The sequence below is a fragment of the Chenopodium quinoa genome, unplaced genomic scaffold, assembly GCF_001683475.1.
Source record: "Chenopodium quinoa cultivar QQ74 unplaced genomic scaffold, ASM168347v1, whole genome shotgun sequence".
NCBI classification, from domain to species: Eukaryota; Viridiplantae; Streptophyta; class Magnoliopsida; order Caryophyllales; family Amaranthaceae; genus Chenopodium; species Chenopodium quinoa.
Genome location: NW_018742400.1, coordinates 404,545 through 423,211, shown reverse-complemented (window position 1 = coordinate 423,211; position 18,667 = coordinate 404,545). Strand labels below are relative to the sequence as shown.

Sequence of the window (18,667 nt, the reverse complement as noted above, 5' to 3'; positions counted from 1 at the left end):
TACAGAATGAGTCTCGGATTTATTTCCTTAACTACTTTGATCATCGTCTATTCTAGACTCGATCAAAGTAGGGGCTACCTGTAGACATCTACTTTTGGCCTCATGTCCGGACAGGAAGTGCAATGACGATAAAAAAAACAAACTTCATGTTGGATCGAAGTGAATAATGCTTATGGATAACTGGTTAAGCTACGAAACACAAAAGACTAGCCCAAATTAAAGAAAAATCCAAAACAAAGGTCTAATTAACTAAACCCGATCATAATTAGGCTTAAGCCCGTGGTTAAACCCTAATAATGACAGATTTAGAAGCACCTAGGTTAAATCTTAGTGCTGCCGCTGGAAAAGCCGCGCGCATCTCACAGAGTCGTGTAGGGCTGTCGTGCGCAACTAATTAAGTTGTGCGCGACACCCAGAGTTGCGCTGCAAAAGATTTGTAATTATTCGGAAATTATACGGAAAATATAAAATCGAATCTAACCATAAAGCCGCGCGCAAGACCTTTAGTTACGCTGCACATAGCAGCGCAACTCTATAACTTGCGCTGGGATGCCGTGCGCAACTCCATCTGTTGCGCGCGACACCTGCTGCGGCAAAATGCTCAAAACCCTAAACCTAATCATTTCCTATAAATACGAGCTTAAACCGAGGCTTAAACAGACAGAAATTAACCTAAATCTCTGGCAAAAGAACTTGTGAACTTGTGCAACCTAGCACTCTTGTCCTAAACACTCACCCTTTCGATACTTTGTTACTACGGTGGAGATTCCCCAACACGAAGGAGTCCATAAGTGTTCTAAATGGAGATCTAGCAAAGAGAAGTGGTAAATTCCCAAGCACTTAGTTAAATCACCTTTACTTTCTTGTTTAAAAGGACTTTAATTAATTAATTAGTGTTGTTAATCACCTTTAAAATAATTAATTAATCAATTCCACATAGTATCTTGCGTTAAATAAAGATTAGAATTGAATTAAATAATTGTTAGTCATGGCAAATCTTGTTTATTTATTGTTCTTTCACGAATATTTTTAAATAAGAATAACGACATTACGATGTAATTCCTACATGAATTAATGTTTGTAAATAAAATCAACTAACATAGTTTTAGGTATCGCGTTGCATATATTGTTTGGTGATGAAATTGTAAAAAAGGAAGAACTAGTAGAGGCCGTACTAGGGCTAGGATGACGATTCCCCTCTAAAAGGAACGTTATCTTAGTACCCTCGCTCCCAAACTCATTTCTGGTTTATAAACCTATTTGGGCATGGGTAAACATATGATTCGTGCTAATTATTCCATGAACTCCACATGGAAGAAAGGCATGAACGAGGTTTATGATTTTTTCCTATAACTCATTGGCGACTCCTACTTGTTTCTTACAAAAAAGCGTGATGATAGAATAAATTTTAATTCAAGGTCATACAAACAATCAGGAATTCAAATCCTACTATACTAACACCCTAACTAGTGTACAGTCCTAGGCTTTTAAGTGGCCAAGGGCATTTACGGAGAGTACCCCTTACGATGGGATCACCTTCCTTACACATAACTCCAAGTTGAGGGATGAAAGTACAAATCTAACCTAAAAGAGATTGAACTTGCCCTAAAAATAGGCCTCTACTTTATTCTTCTCGTATTCATGTGCGCTTTCTGACTAACATGCAATCAATAGATTAACCCTAAACCTGTTTAATCTATGTTGGTTGAATATTAATGCACAAAAAAACTATTATTGGCGATCACTTGAATTATAATCAAATTAACCTAAACAACATTATTAATGCAATTAAAAGAGTATTGCGATGTATACAATTAATCAGGATTGGAATTGACTAAGTTGAGTATTGCGAGGGAAAATCAATAATGCAATCAAAAGAGTTTGATAAGCTCTACTTCTAAAGGTCAAACTAGCGTAAAATACGAGAGACTCTAGCTAGGAACTCCACAAACCAACTCAATCGACAAATGAAAGCCATAAATCGATTGTCCGTATCAATGTGAACTTACAATGCAATCTAGTGTGAGAAACTAGGTTGATCACTCCTAAATTAAACACACACATGCGCATAATTAGTGAACCAATTTAATCACAACATTAACTCCATCAATTTCCCCTAAATGGAATCAATCCCTTACTCATATATGCTTCACCATCAACCTAGCAAGTAAACTACTCACAATCCATGGAAATCAAGATAATATTATGCTAAATAACAAATTCACCATCATCATGTTAATCAAACAAAAATAATTCACAAATCGATCAAACTTGAACAATTAACAAAGCAATTGAAATAAAAATCTAAAGATTGCATTAAAGTAAAAGAATTCCTTACAAACTTGCTTCAAATCAATGGAGAAAATACTTAGATTCAACAATCTTTAATCATCAATCAAGAACTTCTCTCTCTAAAAACTATAGCTTCTCTCTCTACAAAATCTATCCTAATTCTATTCAAATTATAAAAACTAACTCTCCTCCAAAAATAGAAAGAAAATATTTATATAGTAAAACTAACAAAGTGAAGGTAGTTAGATCGTCCAAAATAGACCCGTACAGGCGCGACCGTCTTCAAGGGGGAGCCGGCCGCGCAAAACTGGGTACGGAACAGAGACCCTTAGAGACGCGAGCGCGGCCACGCAAAACTAGGTACGGAATAGAGACCCTTAGAGGCGCGGCCGCGACATGGTCGCACGCCCCCGCGAATGGGAGCAGGGTAACCTCCTTCACCTCTGCTTTCTCTTCCTCGTGCGCTCCACTTGATGATGTGAACACGGAAGGAGGCAATCTTCAAGTAGCCTCCACACTGGGTTTAAAAACAAGAATGGTGTACCCACCGCTTGCATGCACGAGCTAGAAGACTTGGACTATACACTCCTTCAAACATGAACTTCAAATGGTAGGCAAGAAGCATCTCAAACGATGTAAAACTTGGAAAGGAGACTCGATAATCCTGGAATTACGATCCTAACCTGAAAAATGAACGAAAACAAACAATTAAAAGAGAAAATAACAAAATAAACCAAGAAATGCATAAACATAGAAATTCAACTAAGAAAACGTAAACTAAAAAAATAAAGAGTAATACTAAGGAAAATTTAAAGAAAAGAGCTATAAAATAGCATGAATTCAACCCTAAAGAGAGCCAAATGAGTGCCATAAATGACACTCATCAAATTCCCCCAAGCTAAACTTTTGGTCGTCCTCGAGCAAAAAAAACAAAGAAATAATAAGGATGAAAGACTTATTCAAAAAGAAAATGAAAGACATAAGAGGGGAATATACACTAAGAGTCACTAACGTAGGAATCACGGTTGTTTTTAGCTACAACAAGCCCTTTAAACCCAAAGTCGCCTATGAGGACGAGTAAGGTCTAGTAAAGGTTTCCTAAGAGCTTAAACCATAACTCTTTGAAATAAAACGAGGAAAATTCATTAAAAGAAAAGAAGGTAAATCAAAAATTCAAAAAAAATAGCTCTTGACAAGGATTTTTGCAAACGGTCAAATGCAAGTGAATGAACATTTTTCTATATAATAGGGGTATGCATGCTCCAATATATCCACGGTTAGTTGAAACATAAGGTATGCTAAGCGTAGAGAACTAATGAGGTGCGATCCACTTTCATTCTAACCAATCTAACCGCGTTCTCCCAATGGCTTCAAATCTTCCCATAGTAAGCGTCTCAATGGTTCCTTAAATGAACCGGAAAAGAATAAATTTTTAGGGTTCCCGACATCTTGACCTTGCATCCCTTCTCCTTAATCTTTAACTCATAATGCCCTCCCTCGGTATGTGACTCAACCACTAGGTCAAAAGGACTTTCCCAAAGGTTGTAACGTAAGGGGAAAAGGTTAGGGGTAGGCCTGAAATTTATAATTTGGTGGTACACCCAAGTTGTGAATCAAATATTGGCCAAACCTTGACACCAAAACTAAGAAGTCGCAAAAAAAAAACTAACTAACACCCCCAAACTTATTCAAAGCTATACCCACAATCATATACTTCCTTTGTTCTTTTTTACATGACCCGTTTCTTTTATCACGCTTGCCAATGCAAAACTTTAATGATCAATAACTTTAATTCTCGATAAGTAAAAATTATAAAAGTTATATATTATGATAGTACATGTTGAGACAAATTTAAAAATATCTTAGTTGAATATGTTTTTCTTTAAATATTATTCACAAAACACGGTCAAAGGAGAAGTGGTGAATAGTGTAAAAGTCAAACTGGATCATGTAAAAAAACAGAGGAAGTATACAAAAAGCATAAGATGCTTTTCCCCCAAGCTAGAAAATAGCATTGTCCCCAATGCTTAAAATAGGAAGAAACGTTTACATCAAAATGTTTTTGAACTTTATCATTTGTATGCTCTTTTTTTTTTCTTTTTATATTTGCCAAAGCTTTTAAGAGAATTTCTTTGCTTTTTTTTTTCTTTACATTTCAAGTTTTCACTGTATTCAATGTCCTTGTCTTTTTTTACTTTGGACGGCTTTTTCATTTATTCATTTGCCATTATTCACAAAATATACAATTCACAAGCTTGATTTCAAATAAGAACCAAATTCCAAACTCATAAAACACAATCTCCAAAAACATGAAAATATGCTTCACAAAAAACAAAAGAAACAAAAGGCACAAAGTTCTAAAGATGTGGCTTGAAAAGAAAGGATAAAATCTCAAATGGAAACCCAATGAAGTAAACTAATGAAGACTTTCCTAGAAAAGAAAAAAAAGAATTACCACCCCGAAAAGATGCCTTTGTCTTCCGTAGATGTTTTGGTCTCGTGTTTGAGGATTATGAGTCAAGACTCAAGATTAGGTATGCAAAGTTCAAGGATCCACGCCGCAAAATCAAAATATGATGAAGGCTTGAATTAGAAGAATCCTCACACGGTTATAGCAAAAACTTACTAAAGATATCAAATCCACCAAAGGAAGCAACTCCATCTTACCACGAACCAAAAGAATCAGGCTTCAAGGGCCTAAAAGGTCTAAACCGCTACCTTAGAATACCCTATCCTAGAGTCAACCATGAAAACTCTCAAAGCATGCACACCGATAAAACATTTTAAAGGCAAAATCCCGAATTGTACAATGTCCAAAGATAATAGCTAAACGGGCAAAAAGAAAAATATAACCTCAAAATCTTATTATTTGTTTTTAGTTTTATCAAAGAAAGAAAAGGTAACTTAGAGAGAAAAGCACAAGAATGTGAGTAAAACAAGTAAAACCCAATCGTTAAATAAGCGGTTATTCAACAGCAACCCCAATGACCCCAAACACGCTAGGTGTTACAAGGAAAACATCCTCGAACAATCAACTCATCCTAAACCAAACTTATTCTATTCAATCAAGAAAGAAAAAGATAGATCTCACCAGTTACTCCAAGCAATGCTAATGAGTATAAATGAAAGGAAACGCAAACCTTCAGGATGTTCCAAAAGAAAAATCAAGAATAACATACCCAGAGAGAAAAAGAAGTCTATATACAAAGAGGAAAATATTAGTAACTTCTAAACAAAATCACACAATATTAGAGGTAGCAAAAACGATCAAAGAAGCAGAGAAACAGAATCATCGAGCAGAGAGAAATATCATCCAATTAGGAAACAATCAACCATCACAAAAACAATTGTCAAGAACTAGACCAATAACATATCATTATCATCAGAAATCATCGGACAGAGAACATCATCGTGAATTATCAACAAAAAACAATTGCAGGAAACAGACATCGTAATAAATCATCATCAAAAAAAAGACACCAAGTTGAAGACAAAGCCATATTGAACTTGTAGACACCCATTTGTGTCTCCCCAAAATCAAACCCAGTGATGAGTACCTTTCACGTCGAATCATAATCGAATGAAGAGAAAGTGTGGAAAGTCTAGTGTTGCGGTTAGTTTTTAATTCTTTTCTTTCTCTTTGTTTTTTAAACCTATTTTATGAAAATAGCCAATCCAATTTAGATTGGTCCATGGAAAGGGTCCAATAATGGTGTAGTTGGGTTGGGTTCAAAAAGAGATTTCCAACGATATTATTATAAGCCCAATTCTGATGAATAATGAGGAAGTTATGGCCAAATTACTAAACTCGGCCTGGTTTGATTCTTATATGCGACCCAATGATCTAAGGGAGCGACTATTATGATTTATCATTCCTAATGCAATTAGGATTGAATTTGGTCTTCTAGATTCTTCTAGAAGGTTCTTTTGAATCCTAATTTGATTAGCATTGATAAATTGAGTTTTATGAGTTTTATTTAGAATAAACGAAGTGTTTTTAAGGAAATTACAATTTTACCCCTCGTACGCTTAAATTTTATCAAAATATGAAAACACGTGGAAAAACTGATTGCAGCGCCGCAACTACAATCTATCGCCTGGCGTCGCAACGACAAGTTTGTCGCCTGGCGATAGGGGCGTGTTTGGCGACAGCATCGTGTTTTCTTCTTTTCGAAATTCTGATTCTTTTTTTTTATCATATCCGGCTGATTTTCTTTATAACTAGCCTCCTAAAACCTCCGTTTTCAATCACAAACTCTCATCAAGAAATTCTTGATATTCTCTCTCTCTCTTTTTTCTAAACTAGCCTTTTCTCAAACAAAATTCCACATTTACAAGATCTAGACACAACTAGCATAATTCGAATTTGCCTTCGCCCTATACGTGAAAGGTTTCATTTATGAGGGTTTGGTCCCAAATCTAGTCTAAACTTTCTTTAGATTCTTTCTTAATCTTTATTTAATTTAGTTCTTTATTTTATATTTTCCTTGAAGTTACTAATGTGTGTTTTTTGTTATTAGAAAGAGGTACAAGGCATCCAAGTAAGTGCTTTAATTGTCTAATTGATATTTTTATATAGAAATCATGTTAGGATGCTTTTCCTAGTATCATGTTTAGGGTAAAGAATATAATATCAATTATGATTTTTATGCTGCCTTTTATTGTCTTTCCTAATATTCATGTTAGTATCATGTTAGGGCTAAAGCTTTGATTTTTTATGTTTAGTGACATGCTAGGGTTTGTTATTAATCTTGTTAGTATCATGCATAGGATGTTGCTAAAATATTATTATGCTTTAATATATTTATGATTTTTTTTATGATTTATGATTATAATTATTATAATTATTGTAATATTGATTATTTTTATTATGATTTATAATTATGATTATGGTGATTATTAATATGTTGCTTGATTATATATTTATTGTTATTTCTTGATCACGCCTTTTATGCATGTTTAATGGGAATTTGGTACTTGTAATCACGCTTAATAAGATAATTAATAATCTTGTTTAGGGTTAATTTGATTATAATTCAAGTGATCTCCAATAATAGTTTTATTTGTGCATTAATATTCCACCAACATAGATTAAACAGTTTTAGGGTAAACGTAATGATTGCATGTTAGTCAGAAAGCACACATGAATACGAGAAGAATAAAGTAGTGGCTTATTATTAGGGCAGGTTCAATCTCTTTTAGGTTGGATTTGTACCTTCATCCCCGAACTTCCAGTCTTGGTTCTAGACGTATTGGAGTTGACGATCTCATGGATCGTTAAGAGGTGTAACCTTCACCCTGTGAACGGTTTAAAAGTTCTTAAAACTTGTTGGCGACTCTTTTGCTCTAGCTTCCTTCCCTTTGGACGCCACCATGCTTAAGTGTATGATCACAGTGGGGTTCAAGTTTGGGGTAATGCTTGAAATATTCCCTACAGTTTTTGGCAAATCCACATGGGAGGATATCTATTTTAATTCCTAAAATTTATTCTGGCAATTATTTAGGATGAGTGGATGAGACTCGAAAAGTTCTATGTATTTCATGTGCGTAATTTTGATTAACATTATTGTCATATGCATAAAAAAAGGTTCTCATTGGAAAGACCATCTGTAATGAGTCAAAAACATAGGATTTTTACACGTAGGAAATTTGATGAATATCTTTCACAACTAGAATCGAAATAATGCTGCGAAAAACTGGAAAATTTAAGAATAAAGAAAGTTGTTGAGGCATGCAGGAACTGGGGTCTAGAAAATAGAGCTTGTCGCCAAAGATATGGCTCTGTCGCCGAGCGACAATTTTGTCGCCAGGCGACAGGGCTATATCGCGCCGACAGTCCCTTTTGGCTGGTGCTGCGTTCTTCCAATATCGAGCAAGAAATATGTGTTCTTATTTCGACTAGTTCTAGCAGTGTTGGCTTGATTCTACTTCATGATTGTGTCTTTCTCACTTTTCTGAAACCCATGTGTTCTACATATGGACATAACCATATGGGAATTCATGCTTTATCTACCTGATTGAACACTCTGAGCAACAAAGGGTACATTTGAGTTGAGGGTCCATTCCATTTGAGTTGGTTTTTTCGTCATTTGAGTTGAGGGTCCATTCCATTTTTATTCTCTTCAATATCCTCTTTCAATCTATTACATGTTCAATTGAGCTTGAGTCAAAAATAAATAATATAAAACTTATCCCTTTCTCTTTCCCTTTCCATAGTACCTGGTCAAGGATAGAAGGGCGATTAATCAAGGACAACACCTTTATTCGAGTTCAACTTTTTGATAAACCCGTCGGTCGAAAAATTAAAGCTAAGAAGATAATGGTGAGTCAAGAAGAAGTCAATGAGCTCAAGAAGCAAATGGCTGGTTTTACTTAGTTGCTAAAGACCTTAACCCTCCAAATCAATGACCATGTGAAGCAACAACAAATGGAGCACATGCAAGAGAGCTTGAGCAAGATATCTAATGATTACAGGTTCTAGGGCATTAGCTCGCAAGGGGTCTAAGTGGATAAGGAACTTCTTCCGCAGAAGTTCAATGCCAATGACATACCTAAGTTTAAGCCAACTGACAATCCTTACTTTCATTTAAGGTCCTTTGAAACTATAATGAACATTAAAGGGATTGATAAGAATATTTTTCACTCTTTATTCTCACTATCTCTTGAAACCATTTGTCAACATTGGTTCTTCTCCCTTGATAAAGAGAAGACCTCTACTTGGGATGGAATAAAAAATGCTTTCATTGATAGATATAAGTGTAATATTTAAATTGAAACCGATCATAAGCAGCTTGAGATCCTAAAACTAAAAGAAAATGAAGGGTTCACCTCCTTCTTCAACAAGTGGAGGGAAACTTCCGCTAACATGATCGAAGTCCCTACTGAAAAAGAATCCGTGAGGATGTTCATCAAAAATTTACAAGAAAAGTATTCAAAGCACTTAAAATATCAACACAACTTGAATACTTTCAAGGCCGTATATGACATAGGCATCGAGATCGAAGATGACCTCGCAAAGCAAAAAGCTACTAACAATAGCAATAACAGTGGCTGGAGAGGAAAGAAGAACGACAATCCTTCTTCTTCTTAAAACGCCCACTCTAGTAACAATGTTAGTACCTTTGATCTCAGTGAAATCTTGGCCATGGATAACTAAGGATCTAAGAAGAAACTAAGGAAAGACTTCACTCCCATTGGGATGAGCTATGATGATGCATTCGATCGACTCCGTACTAAGGGACTCATTACTCCCATTGGACCTATTCAAGATCCTGCACCTGAAAAGAGATTGCCTAGTTGGAATCCAGATGCACATTGCAAGTATCATCAAGGTAGGGGACAATTCACTGAGAGTTGCTGGAAGCTAAAAGAGGCTATCCAACATTTGATCGATAATAACAAGCTTCCCTCACCTCAAGCTAGCAAGAAGAGCAAATGATGACACAAGGCGAGCTTCAAGATTTCAGGACCTCCTTTTCTATTTCTTTTTCATTCTTCCTTTCCCCAATAAGTCTAGCATAGGCACTTTCTATTATCCTTAGATTTACTTTGTAAGACTTTTCTTTTTTCCTTTTTAATAAAAATGAGCATTTATTTCCTTACATATGATCATTGCATTGCACAAAAAAAAATAAAAAAATCCATGTCAAACTAAGCACAAGGTATACCAATGATTTGAGGTACCCCTTGTAGCCACATCATATCACATTTCACCTTTCAAATATGCAATCCTTTTTTAATAAACCACTTTGAGCGATGTTTGCTTGAGCCAAGCGCGACCATCACAAAGTTATGAAAATGAAATTTTCAAAGAACATAGTATGTCTTGATGGAGACCTCGATGCCATTTAAAAATGACTCAAACAATGATGGATCACATCCCTTCCTATAAAGTTCTTAAGATTTGCAAGAAGGACTAATGTTACACTAAACAAAATGTCGAAGCTAAAAAAGGACACCATATTCAGTTATGGATAGAATTATCTTCTAAATGTCTTCTAAAAGTATATGTCTAAAACTCTTAGCCACAGTGGGAGTTCAATGGCTCAGTGGGAGCTAAGTGACTCAGTGGGAGCTCCTTAGCTTAGCAAGAGCTAGGTGGTTGAGTAGGAGCTTAATGGCTCATTAAAGGCTAAGATAGCTCAAGTGGGAGTTAACTGTTTGTTTTACGACGAACTTTTACCCAAAGACAATATACATGTCTCTTTGTAAGCATTCAAGTGAGACCATGGGCATTATCTCCACAACCTAATTGAGAACATGGTGTTTGTTGCTCTAAGTGGTGTTTTTCTGGAAAGTAACACGTTTCCAAAATGACAAGTGGGAGGAAAATGAACTCGATGACCATCGAGCTTAGCAACAAACTAGAACTAAGAATCTCGGACGACCTTAAAAGGGCTTCGTGAGAATGCTTGATCAAGAATACTTAAAAGGGCTTTACAAGTGCCTTAATAGAGAATTCAATACTCACAAAACATCAGAAATGATGGAGTGAGATCAACATAATAAAAGGGCTTTGGAAGCGCCTTGAAACTCAGTGGTTGATGCAATTGCCCCGTATAGGTATAGAATTCATCAAAGGCTTGGATTGAATCCTATAAATTTCTATTAAGTTAGAAATAAACCTAAGACTTACAAGCCTATTATTTACTATTAGATAGTAAAGGAATAATGTCTTGTAAGATAGCTACGACAAATCCAAATTCCGAATAATGGTTATAGGCCATTAAAATCCGAGATGGACTCCATGTTTGATAATCATGTTTGAAACTTGATTAATTTTCATAAAGGGTGAAAGACCCATCGATTGCAAATAAGTTTTCAAGGAGAAAACTAACAAATGTGGAAATGTATATGCATACATAGCTGGATTGGATGAAAAAGGATATAATTAAATTCACAGAGTGGATTTTAATAAAAACTATTCACCAATCGGAATTCTAAAGTCTTTTCGTGATTGTTTTAGCAAAATTGCTCATATGAAATATGGAAAAATAGATACCAAAACCGCCTTCCCAAAATAGGATTTTGGAAGTGACTATGGAATAGTCTAAGGGTTTTGAAAATCTAAATAATGCTTGATTTGAAAGAAAGCTCAAGGGATCTGTTATGGGATTTAAGGAAGCATTGCATATAGGAATTGGAGCGTGTTTTCTCATAAAGTTAATAAGAGGATTGGCTTATGGAGAAACATAGAAATTCTCATGAATAAGAAGTTTAGTGGGAGCAAAAGTAAAGGTCCAACGAGAAGTTTACAAACTCTATTGTGAAATAACTATTAAATGCTAAATGCTTAGATTTGAAAGTATTTTCGACAATGGACCAAGCAAAAGACGATACTTAGTACGTATCGGGTATTAAGTTCTATTGTATAGACTTGATAAAATGTTGGAACGTGTAAATGATTTTACCGTGTTAAACATGAAATGGAGGACTTTGAAAGACTTTCAACCCGTATGTATAAAACTAAGTAAATGTTGAACTAAGTATAAGCTAGGATAAATACTAAGTCAAACATGTAAGACTCTAATAGAGACTTTCAACCATATCACACAACAAACTTTTTAGCAAAGACTCAGTGAAACTAAATGAGCTAAAATGACAAATTGATGGAATAAGATTGAGAATTACTCTGCAATTTAATCCATCATGTACGCTGTGATATGGAATCGTCGCACGACTTACTTGCTTAGAGTATCTGAAGTATGTATGTAGCACCAATCAACTTGAATCTATTAAATAGATCGTTAGATTATGGCCAAGAACATTCAAAGTACTTGGATAAGTAACAGGATGAGTTATTGACCTGTGGAAACAAATACAATTTGAGAATTGATGTTGCAAGCACAAGTCTTAACAAGGATTAGATCCTTAACAAGGAAGTCGTTTATAAGCACGAGCTAACAATAAGTCGTGGCTTGAGAATGGTAACATAGACGTGGATCCATGTGTAATGTGCAGGAATTTAAGGAAAATTTACAGGATCACAAGTGATTAGGGTATCCCAAATCATTTTGAGCCGTTTGGAATGAAACCCAATCAAAGAATCATCAGGTAGTCTACTAAAATATATGTTGAGAATATTGTTGCCTTAATGGCGATAATAAAGAAGATGTTCTATGGAAAGTTCATTGATGAACGTTAATGATTGTATTGTCAAGTTGAAGGTCTCAATCATGAAAATGAGTGGGAGCCATCACTTGGACAATAAATCATAAATCACATATAATCCATGACACTCTCAAATTTTATCATCTTATTATGAAAGTGATTAGTAATGAAGATGCTAAGATTAGCAAAGTAGTTATAACAAAACCTATGTAGTAAGTGAACGACAACATTCACAATTGCATGAAAGAAATCAAGCGTATTAGATATGAGTGTGATTCATATAGATGTTTTATATAGAGTTATACTCATAAAACATTCAGATAAACCATTTATCATAAGTTGAACCATTCAGTTTTTGGAGTAATTTAAAATTTCATGCAATTTTATCACTCTGTTTCCTATTTAATTGTGGTTTAGAATTAAATAATGAGTCCATTCGATTCTTATAATATTCAAAATAGGGTATCAAGACCAGTCTTGGTAAGGAAACACCTATTAAGTGAACAATGAATATTATAATCGAAAATTATCCCTAATCGAGGTCATTTAAACGATGGACAATTAATAACCAATTGAGATTAGTGTGTAGTAAGATTTATAGCACTGTTTCTTGTGCTACGAGGACATGATTGTCATAAATCATTTACACAGGCATTGGTTTAGAACCATACTGGATCGACCTATGAGAATACTTTAAGAGATTAAAAATCGTCATAAGTATACTTCTCATTATGGCTATCGAAACCTATTTCCTTGACCATGAGTATCTTGAGTTCTCTTATTTGAGTACTAGTCCGCTTTGATGTTGTCAAACGTCTGCCGTAATAGGGGATTATAACGGCAACACTCGGGCTGCTAGGTCCTCTCAGTAGCACCATTAGGAATAACCTCTTGAACAACAAAAGGACCACTCCAACGAGAGATCAGGAATAACCTCTTGAGAAATCCAAAGAAGATATTTCAATAGCACCATTAGGAATAACCTCTTGAACAACAAAAAGACCACTCCAACGAGAGATTAGCTTCCCGGGAAATAATCTCATCCTAGAATTGTAAAGGAGCACCTTGTCACCAACATTGAACTCCTTCTTCTCAATAAGCTTATCATGCATCTCCTTGGTACGAGTCTTATACATGCTTGCACAATCATATGCATCCAATCGAAGTTCTTCCAACTCATGGAGATCAAGCCAACGTTGCTCACCCGCACTTGCCAAGTCGAAATTGATTTTTTTAATAGCCCAATGAGTACGATGTTTAAGTTTAACCGGAAGATGACAAGACTTCCTATAAACCAAGCGGTAAGGAGTAGTGCCAATACAAGTCTTGAAGGCCGTTCTATATGCCCACAAAGCATCATATAGCTTATCCAACCAATCCTTCCTATTTCTTGCGACCGTCTCTCAAGAATCAATTTGATTTGACAGTTAGACACCTCGAGTTGCCCACTAGTTAAAGGGTGATAGGGGAGTCCAAAGCGTTGATTAACTCCATGCTTCTTCAACATCTTGCGGAAGGCGCTGTGCACAAAATGAGATCCATTATCACTAATAACCGCCTTTAGAATGCCAAATCGTGGGAAAATTATCTTCTTGAACATCTTTATTGCTACCTTATGGTCATTTGTTGGTGAAGAAATGGATTCCACCCATTTTGACACAAAATCAACGACAACAAGAATATATTGATTCCCATATGAAGTAGGAAAAGGACCCATGAAGTCTATTCCTCGGCCATACATAAAAAATCTCCAACTCTAGTATAGGTTGTTGGGGCATCTCATTCCTCTTTGAAATGTTTCCGGTCTTTTGGCACCGATCACAACTCTTGACAAATTCCTAAACATTCTTAATGAGATTTGGCAACCACCATCCGCATTGGAGTACCTTTAAAGCCGTTTTTGAAACACACATGTGACCACCACTCGGATCCGAGTGGCACATCCTGAATACACTAGGTAACTCCTCATTTGGAACACATCTCCTCAATAACCCATCAACACCCTTTTTATACAAAATTAGTTCATCCCATACATAATGCCTAGCCTCCCTCTTGAGCTTCTTTCTCCGATTCTTGGAAAATGAAGGAGGAAACTCCCTACAAGCAAGATAATTCACCAAATCGGAAAACCATGGGAGTTCCTTCACTTCTATAGCATATAAAGAATCATCTAAAATTCTATCTTCAATTGGAGACCCATCATCTTGAACTTGAAAATCCTCAAGTCTAGATAGATGATCCACCAAAACATTCTCCGCTCCTTTCTTATCTCTAATCTCAAGGTCAAAATTTTGAAGCTCTAACACCCAACGAATTAGCCTTGGATTTGATTCCTTCTTCCCAAAAAGATATTTTAGGGCCACATGATCGGTGAACATAATTTTTGGACCCTAACAAATATCAACGAAATTTTTCAAAGGAATGAACAATAGCCAAGTGAAAGGAATGGTGTCCTTCGAACAAGTGTATTATTCTTATTACGGGTTCAAAATTATTAGAAAGCTAATATATTCAGTAAGGTCAAGTGATCGGAATGCCTGGGTGGAGGCCGCTTCCGATCAGTAATATTAATGTATAATTAATATTACAGCTTAATCTTGACTGAACCCTTTGGGTCACACCCTAGCAAATATACGAACCGACTCGATGAATTAGTTCGGAAGAAATTAATCCTTCACCCGAGTGTTAAATATTTAGACGTCAGAAATTCGAGCTTGGAGAGTCAAAACCGAGCGTCGGAGAATCTCAAATGTCGAGCCAAAATTTAGGATTTTGCGAGACGGGAAAATGCTTCAAGTAACAAGTAAAATCCTAGCCACGCAAAAGGCTAGGAAAGTGCGCCAAATAGGTTCTTGCCATGTGGCAGCACACATGGCAAAGCGCCATGTGGCAGCACACGTGGCAGCCGCCAAGTGGCAGCGTGCCACACGGCAACGCGCCATGGTGGCGGCGAGTGTGGCAAGAGGCCGTGGACCCAGGTGACGGGTCATGGACACGGGCCAAAATAAAATAGCCCAACCGAACCCAACTTGGGGCTCAAGGTTGGGTGACACATGGTTAGTTCACATTGCATGTAGGGGTGTACACCGGTCCAAAACCGGACCGGACCTGGACCGGACCTGTTTGGACCGGGGACCTGAATTAGAGAATTTTGAGGACCGGAGACCGGACCTGAATCAACAGGGCCGGTTTCGGGTCAGACCTGAAAATTCAGGTTCGGTCCGGGTTTAGACCTGAACAGACCTGAATTTGTATTTTCCCTTTTTTTTTTCTTTATTCAAGCCAAAGTTTTGACTAAAAACTATCATCAACAACCTCCTACGAACAACCCACCACCACTAATACATACACCCCTACGCACAGCCCACCACCACAAGCTTCTTTCCTTCTACCACCTACCCCAACTCACCCCTTAACCACCTTAACCCCCTTAACCCAGACACCATAACCCCAACAACCCAGACCCATTGATACCCACCCATAACCCAGAAAAACGAAAAAATTGAAAAAAAACCCACCACCGTCAGGCATCCACCGCACCCACAACCCAGAAAAACAAAAGAAAAAGAAAAAAACCCAAATCGATTCCACACATACATCCAACATCCGAACAAAAAACAAAAAAACGAACAAAAAAATCGCAAAAAACAAATTATACATAAATTGTCAGAAAATCCGAGAAAAAAAAACAGAAATTTCGAAAAAATAGATCTACAAACTTAAATTACAAAATTTATAATTTTACATTACAATTTCATTAAAAAAGATAATTATAATCGTAAATTATGTGAAAAATAAAACTAGATCTACATACTAACCTATATTCAACTAAAACTAAAGTATAAACAAACTCTGGTGACGGCAGATGGTGGACGACGGGGCCTCGATGTTGGACGACGGTGCTCCAATCCCACGATGCTGGAGCCAGGAAGAGAGAAGAGGAGAGGAAGAGGAGTCGTTGAGAACCAGAAAGAAAGGGTGAGATTGAGAATCAGAGAGGAAGAGGGGAGATTGAGAATTAGAGAGGAAGAGGGGATACTGAGAATCAGAAAGGATAAGAGAAAAGGTGAGAGGAGAAGAGGCGTTGCTGAATAGTTGAAGTATTAGGTTTTTTAGGCTTTTATATTTTTTTTATATATATATTATATAAAAAATCCGGGTTTCAGGTCCGGACCTGAAAACCCCGGTTTTGGACCTGATCCGGACCGGAACCGGAAACCTTGAATTTCAAGGACCGGGACCGGACCTGAATCTACAGGTCCGGATCAGGTCCGGTCCCAACAGGTCCGGTTCAGGTCGGTTTTCAGGTCCGGTCCTGTTTATGTACACCCCTAATTGCATGTGAATTGTCTTGGGGATCAAGTGGGAAAGTTGTCTTCACCTAACCATGTGACACTTGTTACTTGTTCCTTGGTTTATTTAACTCAGAATTGAATTCATCAATCTTTCACAAAAAGATCCCAAAAAGATCCCACATTGAAAGATGAGTTGAATTCACAAGCTATCCTTCCTTATGAATAGCCAAAGCATGGCTTGAGAATTCTTTGCTTGAGTGGGAGTTAGAAAGAGCATTGCATTTTGGCAAAAACTCTTAAATTCCATTAACACTTGGGTTTTGGTCGGACCTTGCTAACTCCAAGGTAGTGGACATAAAAAGTCGGTGTTCGTCCTTTGTGGGTGGATACCGTTGGTGGCTCGGTATTTTCGGAGCTAAAGCTTTTAAGTAAGAGCCCATTAGGTTGGGTGAATCACGCGACAAAGGTAAATTCCAATTTTATCCTTTTATGTTTATTTATTATTCTTTATGGTTTTATTAATTGTGAGTGGTTCTTTGGGTCGGGGTCGTTTCCGCGGTAAGTTGGACTTACCAAACCCCAACACCAAGAACTCTTTCTCCGTTTTAGTGTAATTCCTTTGAGCGCCATTAAGAGTGTTTGACATATAATAAATGACATGAAGCTTTTTATCAACTCTTGGACCTAAAACACCTCCAATGTCCGTGTCACTTGCATCACACATCAACCCAAAGGGTAAATCCCATCTAGGGGCTTGGACAATGGGAGTAGAAATCAAAGCTTTCTTCAACTTGTTGAAAGCTTCCAAACACTTATCATCAAACACAAACCCCACATCCTTTTGAAGAAGATCATTGAGAGGCCTTGCAATGAGAGAAAAATCCTTGATGAATCTTCTATAGAACCCGGCATGCCCTAAAAATGATCTCACACCCTTCACATTAACCGGAGGTGGCAACTTTTCAATAACCTCTATCTTTGCCTTGTCCACCTCTATGCCCTTGTGAGAAATTTTGTGCCCAAGGACTATGCCTTCTTCAACCATAAAATGGCATTATTTTTCCATTCAACACTAAGTTCACCTTCTCACACCTTGCCAGGCACTTTTCAAGATTTTCAAGGTACGTCTCAAAGGAAACTCCACCTACGGAAAAGTTATCCATAAACACCTCCATCTCCTCCTCCGACATGTCTCCAAAGATACTCATCATACACTGTTGGAATGTTACGGGAGCATTGCAAAGGCCGAATGGCATTCTCCTATAAGCAAAGGTACCATTGGGATAAGTAAATGTAGTTTTCTCTTGCTCATCGAGGTGAATAGGAATTTGGAAAAAACCCGAGTAACCATCAAGGAAATAATAATACTTGTGCCTCGTTAGTCTTTCAAGAATTTGATCAATGAAAGGAAGAAGGAAGTGATCTTTCTCGGTAGATGTGTTTAGATGTCAATAGTCTATACACATTCGCCAACTCGTCGAAATAAGCTCACCTTTTTCATTCTTGACGACGGTCATGTCTCCCTTTTTGGATAGACATGAATGGGCGAGACCCACCTGAGCTTGAGATGGGGAATATGATTTCCGCATCTAAAAGCTTAGTAATATCTTACTTCACTACCTCCCCCATTTGGGGATGTAATTTCCATTGTCGCTCAATAGAAGGAAGAGCGTCGTCCTCAAGGGTTATGTGGTGTGTACATAAAGTGGGGCTTATACCTTTGATATTGTCAAAGGTATATCTTAAAGCACCTTAGTGCCTTCTCAAAACACCGCATGACTCTTGAGCTTGGCTTTCACTCAAAGATGCATTAACAATCACGGGATAAGTAGAATTTTGGCTCAAGAACTTATACCTAAGGTGTTTTGGTAGAGGTTTGAGCTCTACCATGGGAACACCTTTACCTTCCTTGGTTGAAGCCGCTTGCAAAGCCTCTTGGCTTGAGATTTTCATGCATATTTGCTTATCAC

At 36.9% G+C, this 18,667-nt stretch overlaps 1 protein-coding gene across 1 annotated transcript; it reads right to left on the bottom strand.

Moving 5' to 3' along the window:
• Nucleotides 1–13,325: 13,325 nt before the first annotated feature.
• Nucleotides 13,326–17,742, bottom strand: LOC110704119. The gene is made up of 3 exons (XM_021881899.1): nt 17,356–17,742; nt 14,314–14,792; nt 13,326–13,740 (listed from the first exon to the last, which is right to left on the bottom strand). The coding sequence occupies exons 1-3, from the start codon at nt 17,740–17,742 to the stop codon at nt 13,326–13,328; spliced, it is 1,281 nt and encodes a 426-aa protein (XP_021737591.1).
• Between the last annotated feature and the right edge of the window lie 925 nt (nt 17,743–18,667).

Excerpts from the sequence above, each read along its gene's own strand:
- LOC110704119 (XM_021881899.1), bottom strand. The coding sequence starts at position 17,742 with ATGGTTGAAGAAGGCATAGTCCTTGGGCACAAAATTTCTCACAAGGGC. Across the intron at positions 14,793-17,355 it reads GAGTTGATAAAAAGCTTCAT|GGTCCAAAAATTATGTTCAC; the intron begins GTCATTTATTAT and ends GATATTTGTTAG. Across the intron at positions 13,741-14,313 it reads GATCCGAGTGGTGGTCACAT|AACGGCCTTCAAGACTTGTA; the intron begins GTGTGTTTCAAA and ends GTGGGCATATAG.